The sequence below is a fragment of the Eleutherodactylus coqui genome, chromosome 2 (assembly GCF_035609145.1).
Source record: "Eleutherodactylus coqui strain aEleCoq1 chromosome 2, aEleCoq1.hap1, whole genome shotgun sequence".
Taxonomy (NCBI): domain Eukaryota; kingdom Metazoa; phylum Chordata; class Amphibia; order Anura; family Eleutherodactylidae; genus Eleutherodactylus; species Eleutherodactylus coqui.
Window position 1 is genome coordinate 319,654,799 of NC_089838.1, and position 13,459 is coordinate 319,668,257.

A 13,459-nucleotide genomic window follows, 5' to 3' on the forward strand; every position below is an offset into this window, starting at 1 on the left:
TATGAAGACGCCGGACCGCCGGGATTCAGGTAAGCGCTGTGCGGGTGGGTTTTTTAACCCCTGCATCGGGGTTGTCTCGCGCCGAACGGGGGGGGGGGGGTTAAAAAAAAAAAAAACCGTTTCGGCGCGGGACATCTCCTTTAAACGTCAAAGGCCTTAACTCACCGCACAAGAGATCGGCTTCATGGAGAGAAGCTCTCTCTTCTAAGGCAGACATTATCTGCATCCAGGAGACCCATTTTGCCCAGAACAAGACCCCTGCTCTACGTCATCCCAAGTTTCCTAAAGTCTTTTTAGCTAATGCTCCCAAGAAGAAGGTCGGAGTGCTAATAGCTATAAGGGACTCATTGGACTTCCAACATGTCGAGGAGATCGCAGATCCTGAGGGAAGGTTGCTGATTCTTATCTGCAAAATTGGGAGCCTCCTTGTGACCATATCAAACATCTACGCTCCAAATTCAAAGCAAATCAAATTCTTGGACAGGATGATGAGGAGACTAAAGAAAGCCCAACAAGGCGACTTAATATTGTGCGGAGACTTTAACCTCATAGCAGATGCCACTTTGCATACTAGCTCTACAGGTAAAAGGGGAGGCCCAGCTCTATCTCCCTGGATCCATAGAGCAAACTTGTTCAACCCCTTTAGATGTCTGAATGTTAGCTCCAGAGAGTACACCTTTTATTCATTTCGTCATAATTCCTTTTCTAGGATCAACATATTCCTGGTAGATTTTCTAGTTCTAAAAAAAGTCCAAGAAGCTAAAGTTGGCGTGACCTCATGGTCAGATCATGCCCCGATTACACTTAGATTCAAGTTGGGCCCTCAGGTTCCATCTTTCGGAAACTGGAGGAATAATACGTTCCTAATGAAAAAACATAAATTCCAGAAGGTGGTTCGGGAAGCTTTTGAGGAGTATTTAAGGTTCAATGACTCTCCTGAAACATGTCAATTCACTCTGTGGAATGCTCATAAATCTGTGATGATCCATCAGGGCTCCATTTACAAAATAGAGAGAGATAAGATTTTTCAAAATACCCTGATGGAACTAGTGGGATTAGAAAAAGACCTACAAAATGCTACATCGACTGATCTGCATAACAAACTTAGAGACACAAGACTTAGAGCACGAAATATCCCTACAGATAAACACGAGAAAAATTTAAAAAGCTTGAGGTCCTCCTATTATATTAATAATAATAGATTTACTAACTAATGGCTAATAGAGTAAAACAAATAAAACTAAGACAAAGCTTCTTTTTATAGTGGATCCAACTTCAGGCAATAAAATCTCGAACTCGTTAGAAATAGCTGATGTTTTTAGAAACTTCTACCGATCCTTGTATAACCTTAACAAAGAACCCTCCCTGTCACAGTCTTTTAAAAGCAAAAAAGATCGCTTTCTGTCCTCTATCCAACTCCCAAAACAAATGGAAAACAGCTAGAGGATCTAAATCCCTTAAAAGAAATTCTGCATGTTAACAATTCCAAGAAAAACAAGGTTCCTGGCCCAGACGGTTTTACTAATAAATATTATAAAATTTCAAATTACAACTAGCTACTCATATGTTAAATGTATTCAAATACGCCATGCTGAATAGTTTCCTTCCTCCGGAAATGCTTCAGGCAAACATAGTCGCAATACCCAAACCTGGCAAAAGAACATCTTCTCCAGCTGACTTCAGACCAATTTTGCTTCTTAACAATGATACTAAATATTTTGCAAAGATAGTAGCCATAAGACTTCTAGAGATAGCCCCTCACCTTGTTCATAGTGACCAGACAGAATTTGTAAAGGGAAGACAAACAGCAGATGCTACTAGGAGATTGCTGGATGCGTTGGGAGGAGCGGAGGTCTCTCGAATGCCTTGTCTGCTCCTAACTTTGGACACGGAGAGGGCTTTCGACAGGATCCACTAGGGATAAGCCTTCTCTGCAGTGGAGAACATGGGATTTGAAGGTACAATTCTGGGTGTAATTCGGGCTCTATACAGTTCCCCCACTGCTAGAATCTTAATAAATGGAGTTATATCTAACCTATGCAAAATAACAAATGGACCAGACAGGGGTACCCCTTATCCCCCACTTTGTTTATTTTAACCATAGAACCCCTTGATGAAGCAATTCGCATGTGTGGTAATATCAGTGGTGTTCCTATAGCATCCAGGCAACACAAAGTTAGCCTCTTTGCCGACGACACAATATTAATGCTAACTTCTCCCCTAGAATCCCTCAGGGTGGCATCTAATCCATTATCATATTTTGGGAAGATTTCATTCTACAAAATCATCTCAACAAAATCCAAAATATTGGCTATTATATTTCCGCAAAACATCAGTCCCAAATTAAAAAAGAATTCCTTTACGGGTGGGAGTCCAGAGGTATCCAATATTGGGGCATAAAAATCTCGTCCCCCTCAGAAAATATAACGAATCACAATATCACCTTACTGACGGAAGAAATACGGGAGTGTCTCAACAATTACAACAAGGTGGAGTTCACCTAGCTAGGGAGAATCATCATATATAAAATGATGATCCTCCCGAGGATTCTATATAGATTTCGTACTGTTACCTCATCAAGCTATTAAAAGTTCTACAAAAACAATTGATGGCTTTTATCTGGGGAGATAAGAAACCGACAGTAGCTGCATCTATATTGTATAGCCCCAGAAGGCATGGAGGAATGGGAGTTCCCAAAATAGCAGTCTATTACAAAGCAAACATTATTTCCCAAATTAGAGCTTGGTGCGTTCCACGGGAGAGAAATAGCTGGCCAAACATTGAGCAGTCTACGCTAGGCAAGAAATCGCTTTGTAATCTGTTATTAGCAGCCAGCTTAGACCCCAGTGTTTAATCCTACGATTAAGGCCGCCTGCAGACGAGCGGGTCGGGATTCTCGCCGCGAAATCCGACCCGAGCACCTGCAGGGATGAGCGCGTATTCACCCGCGCCGTGCGGCCCCGGCTCTTTCATGTGCTGGCTGCCGGCGCATGCGCAGTCCGGAGTCGGCGGCCGGGTGACATTTCTGTGCAGGGCTCTGCGAGCCCCGCACAGAAATAGGACATGCCGCGGTTTGTTTGCCGCGCGAGATTTCCCGCAGCCAAACCGCGGTCGTCTGCATAGGAGCAGGCTTTGAGCGGCGGAAATCCCGCCGCGGGATTTCCGCCCGTGTGCAGGCGGCCTAAAGCAGCAATAACTACTTGGCGGCATTTGTTATAAGCCTCTAAACAGCACTCTCCCAGGAGATCGATCTCACTCCCCATAGATATTTTAAAATTCTGGTCAGACAATTTATATATACAAAGATGGAAAATCAGGGGCATTGCTTTAGTATCGGATATAGCAGATGGAAATAAGATGAAACCCTTTGCTGATTCACAGTGCAGATATGGTCTCCTAGACAGCAAATTTCTCCTTTACTCTCAAATAGGTAGTATCTGGACGACTCTCCCAACTTTCTCTACCGGTATATTTATTTGGTTCATATCTGACCCTTCCCCTTATAAACTAAAACTCAAGAGCATCTACGAAACATTCTGTGGTGAAGGAGACTATGACCCCAACGCTAATAAAAAAAAGCCCACATTCTAAATTGGGAGAGGGAACTAGGACGACCCTTTTCATTAGACCAATGGAACATGGCGCACAGATGGTCAAATAGGGCCTCCTCATGTGCATCTTTAATGGAGGTTCACAGCAAAGTGATCACGAGATGGTATAGGTCCCCTGCCAAACTTTCAGATTTTTTCCCGGAACTATCTGATAAGTGTTGGAGGGGGTGTGGAGGACATGGTTCTCTTCTGCACATTTTTTGGAGTTGCCCCCATATACGAGGGGTTTGGGAAGAACTTTTCACTAGAGATGAGCGAGCAGACAGCAGTGAGTGGCTGCGCCGACCAGGTGACTGCCGAGTACTTAAACTGGTCCCGCCCGCGGCTTGCCTCAGACGCATGCTGGCAGAGATTAGGAAAAGTGCTGCTGCTTATACAGGGATAGTGTTAGCGTAGGATCCTGTCTTTAAGAACCCCAACAGTCCTTCTTAGGGCTACTCCTCATCATGTGCATTACTGTGTGGCTGGCTGGAAGCAGTAGTGCATCAATTTTTGTATTGCGCATCCAGGCCTGTTCCCAGCCTTTCAGTAATAGAGTTCTCAGCCTGCAGTGCCGTACAACCCAGCTGTCACCGTGAGACTGCACTCTAACATTTCATAGCCTACTGCAAACTACTTCAGTTATACCGTTCTGTGTCTGCAGTGCATTAGTCAGAGGTCTCACTGCTAAACAGAACTGTAATATTTCCTGGGCCACTGCAAAGTATTTCAGCTCTGCCGCTGTGCAGAGCGTCTCACAATACCCTTTCATTGGTGGGGTTGAGATAGTGCAGTTACCAGCACTATTCACTGGCTTTAGAGTCTTCTCCCACTCCATACAGCCTCTCTTATTATCTACAAGTCTCTGCAAACAGTAAATTACCCCAAGGTATCAGTGCAAGCCAGCGGGTTAATTTTTTCAAGTCACAGCATAGAGCCTCCGCTATCTACAAATCTCTGTGTGCAGTAAATTAAGCCACAGTTGTCAGTGCTGTACAGTGGGGTAATTTATTTGGACCCTGCTGTATTCTTAATCCACCATGATGAGGAGTAGGGGTAAGGGTCGAGGACGCGGGCGTCCAAGTGAGGGTGTGGGCACAGGCCGAGTTCCTGGGCATGGTGAATCACAGCCGTCTGCTGAGGGGTTAGGCGAGAGGCAAGTTTCTGGGCTCCCCAGCTTCATATCACAATTTTACGGATCCACGTGTTAGACCTTTATTACAAACAGAGCAGTGTGAGCAGGTCCTGTCGTGGATGGCAGAAAATGCGTCCAACAATGTATCGACCACCCAGTCTTCTACGCAGTCCACTACTCCCGGCCTAGGGACTGCAACTCTGAATCCTCTGGCTGCTGCTTCTCTTTCCTCCCAGCACATGTTGGCCAGACTGTAAGAGCAGCGTAGAGCAATAGTGGAATACCAGCTGCAACAAGGGCAGCAGAGTGGTAGTCAGCCTCCACAATTCTTTACCGAGGAGTGGGCATGGATGACAGAATTCTGCCAGGTCCTCGGAAACTTTGGGGAGTCTACCCAGATGGTGAGTGGCGAAGCGGCAATCATTAGCATTACCATCCCACTGCTTTGCTTACTGAGAAGTTCGTTGCTAAGCATAAAGGCAAACACTTTGCGGTTGGAACAGGAGACCGAGGATGACAGTATGTCGCTTGATAGCCAGACCACCCTCATGTCTATATCTCAGCGTGTTTTGGAGGAGGAGGAGGAGGGGGAAGAGACAGCTGGCCACACTGTAGAGTGTACCCATGCTGCTTGCCTCTCATCTGTTCAGCGTGTATGGGCTGAAGAGGAGGAGGATCCTGAAAGTCATCTTCCTAGTGAGGACAGCAATGTGTTGCGTACTGGGACCCTGGCACACATGGCTAACTTCATGTTAGGCTGCCTTTCCCGTGACCCTCGCGTTAGACGCATTCTGGCCAACACGGATTACTGGGTGTACACGCTTTCCACTCTCATTCCCGAAGAGGAAAGGGGTATGAGAGTAATGCGATACCACAGGGCCCTGGTGGAAAAAGTGATGCTAAAGTTCCCATCTGACAGCGCTAGTGGCAGAAGACGCGGTTCCGAGGGCCAACTAGCAGGGAAGGAGCGGGGATCAGGCAGCATGTCCAGCGCAGGCAGGGGAACACTCTCCAAGGCCTTTGCCAGCTTTATGGCTCCCCAGCAAGACTGTGTCACCACTCCCCAGTCAAGGCTGAGTCGGAGGGAGCACTGTAAAAAGATGGTGAGGGAGTACGTAGCCGATCGTACCACCGTCCTCCGTGACGCCTCAGCTTCATAGAACTATTGCGTGTCAAAGCTGGACACGTGGCACTAACTTGCACTATACGCCCTGGAGGTGCTGGCCTGCCCTGCCGCTAGCATCTTGTCAGAGAGGGTGTTTAGTGCAGCTGGGGGAATCATCACAGATAAGCGTACCCACCTGTCAGCTACCAGTGCCGACATGCTTACACTCAAAGATGAACAAAGGCTGGATTTCCCCAGACTTATCTTCTCCGGCAGAAAGAAGCGGAATCTAATGATTCTTTTCACTGCAACAGGGGAAAAATGCATCCTCTTTCACCACAAAAAATGGGGGAATTAGCTTTGTCAATCACTCTCGGATATTATTACTCTTCCTCCTCCTAAAACAGCATGTCATCATGCTGAACTGCCAATTTTTCTGCGGTCCAAAAGGTTGTTTAAAAGTTTTTTGCAATTTTTCAAAGTTTCAAAAGTATTGATACTTGAACAGAAACCAATTTTTTCACAGGGCTGCCTCTAGGCTCTGTTACAAATTAAGCAACAGCGAGCTGTATCTTTAAAAATATTTATGGGTTTCACCTGCCCTCGCGGTTTAGCAATTTTTCAGTGGTGCACTTGTACTCTTGGTACACCAATTTTTCTGGCCCTCGCCTATACTGTATCTAATTTTTCGGGCCTTTGCCTACACTCTTGGTAACCAAATTTTTTCAGGTGTTCGCCTATACTCTTGGTACACCAGTGTTTCAGAGGTTCGCCTACACTCTTGCTACAGAAATGCTACTAGGGTCTCCCTATACTTTTGCTACAGAAATGTTACCGGGGTCAGCCTATGCAGTTTCTACTGAATGGCTTGAGAGGTTCACCTATACTTTTGCTACAGAAAGGTTACTTTGGTCTCCCTATACTCTTGCTACAGAAATGTTACAGGGGTCTGCCTATACTTTTGCTACAGAAATGTTACTGGGGACCGCCTATACTCTTGCTATAGAAATGTTACTGGGGACCGCCTATACTCTTGCTATAGAAATGTTACAGGGATCTGCCTATGCAGTTTCTACTGAATGGTTTGAGGGGTTCGCCTATACTTTTGCAACAGAAATGTTACTGGGGTCAGCCTATACTCTTGCTACAGAAATGTTCCTGGGGTCTGCCTATACTTTTGCTACAAAAATGTTACTGGGGTCCAACTATACTCTTGCTACGGAAATGTTACTGGGGTCCGCCTATACTCTTGCTACAGAAATGTTACTGGGGTCTGCCTATACTTTTGCTACAGAAATGTTACTGGGGTCTGCCTATACGTTTGCTACAGAAATGTTACTGGGGTCTGCCTATACTCTTGCTATAGAAATGTTACTGGGGTCCGCCTATACTCTTGCTACAGAAATGTTACTGGGGTCTCCCTATACTTTTGCTACAGAAATGTTACTAGGGTCCGCCTATACGGTTTCTACTGAATGGTTTGAGGGGTTTGCCTATACTTTTGCTACAGAAATGTTAGAGGGGTCTACCTATACTTTTGCTACAGAAATGTTATTGGGGTCCGCCTATGGAGTTTTTACTGAATGGTTTGAGGGGTTCTCCTATACTTTTGCTATAGAAATGTTACTGGGGTTTGCCTATACTCTTGCTAGAGAAACTTTACTGGGGTCGCCTATGCTGTGGGTGCACAAAGACCTGCCATTGCGGCACAAATACACTGACTGACTTGGCCAGAAATGTGGGCCAAAGCCGAGGTCCTTGGCGGGGTGAAACTTTGCCATGTATGGGCACTTTGATTTCTTCCTGTGTAATAGCATCTTTGTGCACTGACCGCATAGGCGAGCCCAAGGAACTCAAAGACTTCCCATTGCGGTGTTGAGCTATCTAACACCTACAGAGAATGAAGTGTGTGGGGACCCATGGATTTCCCATAGCTATTTAAATCACGGCACCTCGGGTCACACAAGATGGAGGCTGGGACCGAGCCTGATGCAGGACCCGCTCACGTACTTCCCACAAGGAGTATTGTGGGTCCTACCTCTGTCATGGTTTCTCGGCCTTATTATGCCACCTCCTTCTCCTCCTGCTTGGGATCTGGGGATCAGCGCTGGGAAACATTTTCTCTCGTGTTACCACAGTTATCTAAGGCACTAGTTTGGACCAAACAAAGGAGCATTACTGCATTAAAGAGACATTCACAGCTGCACTAGCATCAGAGTCCGCTTTATGCCTACGATTAATGATAGTGTTAGCCGAGGTCGAGGTCCTTGGCAGGGTGAAACTGCCATGTTTGGGCGCTTTGATTTCTTTATATGTAATACTTTCCTTGAGTTCAAGGAGCTTGCCTATGCTGTGGGTCAACAAAGACTTCCCATTGCAGTGTTTTACCTGTCTGGCACGAATACACTGACTGACTAGGGTAGAAATGTGGGCCGAGGTCCTTGGCGGGGTGAAACTCTGCCATGTTTGGGCACTTTGATTTCTTCCTGCGTAATACCTTTTTTGTGCACCGACAGCATAGGTGAGCCCAAGGAACTCCAAGACTTCCCATTGCGGTGTTGAGCTATCTGACTCCTACACAGAATAAATTGTGTGGGGACACATGGATTTCCCAATGCTATGTAACTCGCGGCACCTTGGGTCATACAAGGTGGAGGCTGAGACCAAGCCTGACCCTGGGCCTGCTCACGTGCTTCCCACACAGAGTATTGCTGCATTGTGGAGATGTGTAGAAGTGCTGGCACCTGAGTCCCCTTTATGCCCAAGTTTGCGGCTCCTGACAAATTTGTGACGGAGGTGGCATGGGATTGGAATGATGATCGTACATCAATTTATCATCTATTCTCAACAGCGCTGTGGATGCAAGGTCGTGCGGTGTGTGTGTGGGGGGAGCGGGGGGTGTTGGACTGCAATGCCAGCATGTAACCCAGGAGAAGAGGCAGCGGTGTCACCCGCAGGCAGTGATAACCATTAAAAAAGCTATTGTTCTCTTATCTTAAGACAACAAAGCCCATTGTAAAGCAATTCAAAGTGTAAATAAAACACTCTGCATCAATGAAAGGTACACATGATAGGTTCCTGAAAATGTGGTTTTACTAGATTGAGTTTCAAGACTCGATGGAATACCGTAATATCTACAAATCCTAATTACACAAGATCCCAGAGGGGGGCCGAGTTGCAGGTAGATCAGTACCATTCCCACAAAGACAGGTTCTGGGTCAGTGGTCTTAAAAACAAGAGGGAAGACCACATATAGGTTAGTTTTCTTCTCTACCCCTCCCCACTTTCGTTTTCCTTCTTATCTCTCTCTTCCTCTTTATTTCCTTACTCCACTTCACTGTCTTTCCCCATCTCCCCCTTCTCCTCCTATCAGCGGTTCTCAGGATAGGGACAGTTGTCCCACAGACAGGGAAAATTCTGCTTTAAAGTTAGACTAAGGCTTTTTTTGTTTTTCTTCAGTCAATGATAGATAAGGCATAACGAAGCTGCAGGTGGACTCTTTCATCACTTTGAGCAATGGGATGACGAGTTCCGACGGGGAGCTTACACCACCAACACCTTAATATATATTCTTCCCACTTGGTTCAGCAATAAAGAGCCAGATGGGCCCATCTGGATAGCAGTCTTTTCTAAGCCATCGGCAATGTGAAACGTGCATTACCAAGTTTGCTTTGATTGGTTATTACTCTTACGTGAGCTGACGATGTTAAACTTGATGTTTTGGAAAAAAGCAAAAATCGTATATAAATAAAGAATTTATAAAGAAAAAAAACACTGATAGTGCGGCATATCGTGATATCACATTTTGTCAAGCTAAAGAGAAACCTAGCTGTAATATGAGAGTATGGCACCTACAGTACCGTAGAGGACTCCATCCAAAATAAGAACAGCTGGATAATTTCAATAAGGAAACAAATATGATCACCTAGTTCGCCATACAGTATGTGAGTCTAATAAATTACTTCATATTTTTCTAGATCCTAAACAAAGGTCAGATAATGAAAGCAGGCAAGCAAAGCCGAAAGGTGGGCCAATCCCCGATCACCATGTCACTGTTCATCACTGAGGATTTCATACCATCTTTCCGTATTGTTGCATATTACATTGTTGGAGGCGAGATAGTATCTGACTCCGTATGGGTGGACGTGGTGGATAAGTGTATGGGAACGGTAAGATTATGAAATAAATAGTGCATGAGTCAAATTCTTTTGGATTCTGTTTATAAATTGCAATTTTTTTCTAGGTATCTTAATGTTTCAGACAAAATCTAAATTTTGATTTCTAAATTTTAAAAATACTACTTGCAATATCGTTCCCAGACATGTGGTGTGCCGTTAAAATCAAACATGATTGCAAACACGCAAGTTACACACGTGTCAGCACAATGGAGCTATTTAGGTATTTTCTTGTTTTCCAAATCAGGGTTAGGACGAGCTGCTCGGAGGTCACACAGCATTTGTGTAAATTGGAAATGATTCCATTTATTTGTTAACAAGCCAAAGTATTTACAGTCCTTTTAGACGAATACATTGAAAGCGAGACTAAAGGTCACCTGATTTATACATACACATAACTTGTTACACCTCTTTATCATTGATTACTTGAACTCAGCGTGTGCAGTGACATTGGTCTATGGGTAAACTCTTCTCTAGTCATGTGCTGTTTGCTTACTGTCTGAGATCGTTAATTTGTAATCTATTAGCATTCCTAAGCTTCGTTAAGGTTTACATTTTGTATAGAAGATCAAATAATGAACTCTTTATCTGTTTTACGATTTGCTAAGCAGAGTGCATTTCTAAAACAAAGTTTCCCTAAATAAACATTTGTGTGAGTGAAGGTCTATCACAGCTTTCTTCTTCAGGCCTTGTAATCTTCTGATTGTCCTACACTTCTGAACAAATTACCATGTCATGTAATGTAACTTAGAAAATGGAGTGGGGAACAAGATGGTGTTCAAACACTAGGGTTCATCTCTCATACATAATATGCTGTGCTGAATCCCCATTGATTTATATTGCGGTATTCAGACGAGCGTATTTTTCACACAATTTTCAGTCTCATTAAAAAATATGAAGCAAGTCCTATTTATGTGTGTATTACCCACCATAATAGGCGATAGACGTGATGAATGGGCTAACGCAAATACACATGGAACATGTATTTACCGCTATTTGTGCATCAAAACAATGGGCCATTCTGGGTATTTTTCCATGCGTAAAAACACTGCGTATTTATGCAACAAAACCCATAGAAGGGCCAAGATACACAGGGAATAGGCATCTTTAGGTTCTGGATTACGCTGCACATTCAGGAACACAAATACATTTACGCCTATGTGAATAAGCTCTTTGTATGATACTTCACCACCTAGTGGGTGAATAATAATGATAGACAATAATTTGGCATGTGCTGCAAGGTGCAGTTCAATAGATGAAGCATCATTAAGTTTCAACATACATATCTCAATATTAAAAATATCACAAACTTGGGCTGATGTTGGAGTTCCTGTTTTACATATAGGATGTAGGATAAGTTGCAGAATGGCATGCTACCTTTTATATACTTAAAAAAAAACATAATCACTCTTAAGGCTAGTTTCACACTGGTTGAGGGTGAAATCGGGCTGTGATTCATGGCCCAATATCGCACTTTCCACCATGTGTAGCTCTTTAAAAAACAAAAACTGAACAAGGATTTCTGAGTTTGACGCTAATGCTTAGTAGCGTTCAATAGATTCATGGCCTAGTTTGGGCAGACCCCGAATATGTACAGATAACAAATGCGCTCTCAGAAATAGATGCATGGTTTTGGTATAGGACAGTTATTTTTTGACTTTGCTGTCAAGGGAGGAATATCCTGTCCAACAACAGTGCCACAATCCGGATTTGTGCTTGCTACTCTGGTTTGCAACCCATGGGGACCAGAGGCCAGTAAGTACTGTATACTACAGAAGCACTGCAATTAATGTTGACCATGGTGCGGATAATGGGAGGGAGACCACTTTTCATAGAATGGTAGAGTTGGAAGGGACCTCCATGATCATTTGGTCTGCTCAATGCAGGATCACTAAATCATCCCAGACAGATATCTGTCCAGCCTTTGTTTGAACACTTCTATTGAAAAAGAACTCACCACCTCCTGTGGTAACCTGTTCCACTCATTGATCACCCTCACTGTCAGAAAGTATTTTCTAATATCTAATCAGTCTCCTCCCTTTCAGTTTCAACCCATTGCTTCTAGTCTTTTCTTGTGCAAATGAGAATAGGGCTGACCCCTCTGCACTGTGACAGCCCTTCAGATATTTGTAGACCGCTATTAAGTCTCCTCTCAGCCTTCTTTTTTGCAAGCTAAACATTCCCAGATCCTTTAACCGTTCCTCTTAGGACATGATTTGCAGACCGCTCACCATCTTGGCAACCCTTATCTGAACCTTCTCCAGTTTGTCGTTTGCTTGTTTTTTTTAAATTTGGGTGACTAGAACTGGACACAGTATTCCAGATGAGTTCTGACTAAGGAAACGTAGAGGGGGATATAATTACCTCACGTGATCTAGACTCTATGCTTCTCTTAATACATCCCAGAATTGTGTTTGCCTTTTTGGTTGCTGCATCTTATTGTTAAATGACGTTCAGTCTATGATCTATCAGTATACCCAGGTCTTTTTCACATGTGCTGCTGCTTAGCCCAATTCCTCGCATTCTGTATGTGCTTTTCATTTTTTTTGCCCAGATGTAGGACTTTGCATTTCTCCTTGTTAAATACCATTATGTTAGTCACCGCTAACTGTCCAAGCTTTTCTAGATCTTCTTGAATCCTCTCTCTTCTCTATGCTATAGGGTTAAATATGCCTCCTACCTTTGTGTCGTCAAATTTGATCAGTTTCCCATCAATTCCCTACTCCAGATCATTTCTAAAAATGTTGAACAACACTGGGCCTAGGACAGAGCCTTGTGGTACCCCACTTGATACATTCTTCCACTTGGCTGTGCAGCCATTTATGAGCACTCTTTGAGTACGATCACTCAGCCAGTTGTGAATCCACCTAACAGTTGCCTTGTCAATCCCATATTTGGTCATTTTTCCAATAAGTATGGTAGGAGATACTTTGTCAAATGCTTTACTAAAGTCAAAATATACTATATCCACCGCATTTTCCAGATCAACCCAGTCAGCGATTCTGTCATAGATGGAAATTAGATTCATCTGGCATGCCTTGTTTGTTACAAACCCATGCTGGCTCTGGTTAATTACTCCATTTTCATCCAAGTACTTGCATACTTGCTGTTTAACCCCTACCCGCTCCAGGGCGTAAGTTTACGTCCTGGGAGCGGGGTACTTCCTGGGGATAGCGCGGGATCACATATGATCCTGCGCTATCCCGCAGCCAGAGCCTGCTGTCAGTCACAGCCGGCGTCCCGCTGCAACAGCGCGGGGGGGGGGGGGGGGGCATCGGAGATGCGCCCCCCCCGCTGTTAACCCCTTCCCTGCCGCGATCTACGTAGATCGCGGCAGGGAAAGAGTTCACAGAGGGAGCGCGCTCCCTCTGTGTCTTCGGCCGGCTCTTGCGATGTTATCCTGTATTGACGACGCCTATTATCTCTGCATAAGCGATAAGGCATGGCAGGGCAG

General features: G+C 44.5%; 1 protein-coding gene across 1 annotated transcript in view; it reads left to right on the top strand.

The window, feature by feature from the left end:
• Positions 1-13,459, top strand: part of LOC136610275 (complement C3-like) — a 133,505-nt gene that overhangs the window by 32,931 nt on the left and 87,115 nt on the right. The window contains exon 13 of the mRNA XM_066589507.1: positions 9,808-9,999. Within this exon, the coding sequence (XP_066445604.1) occupies positions 9,808-9,999 (192 nt within the window). The remainder of the gene's footprint in view (positions 1-9,807; positions 10,000-13,459) is intronic.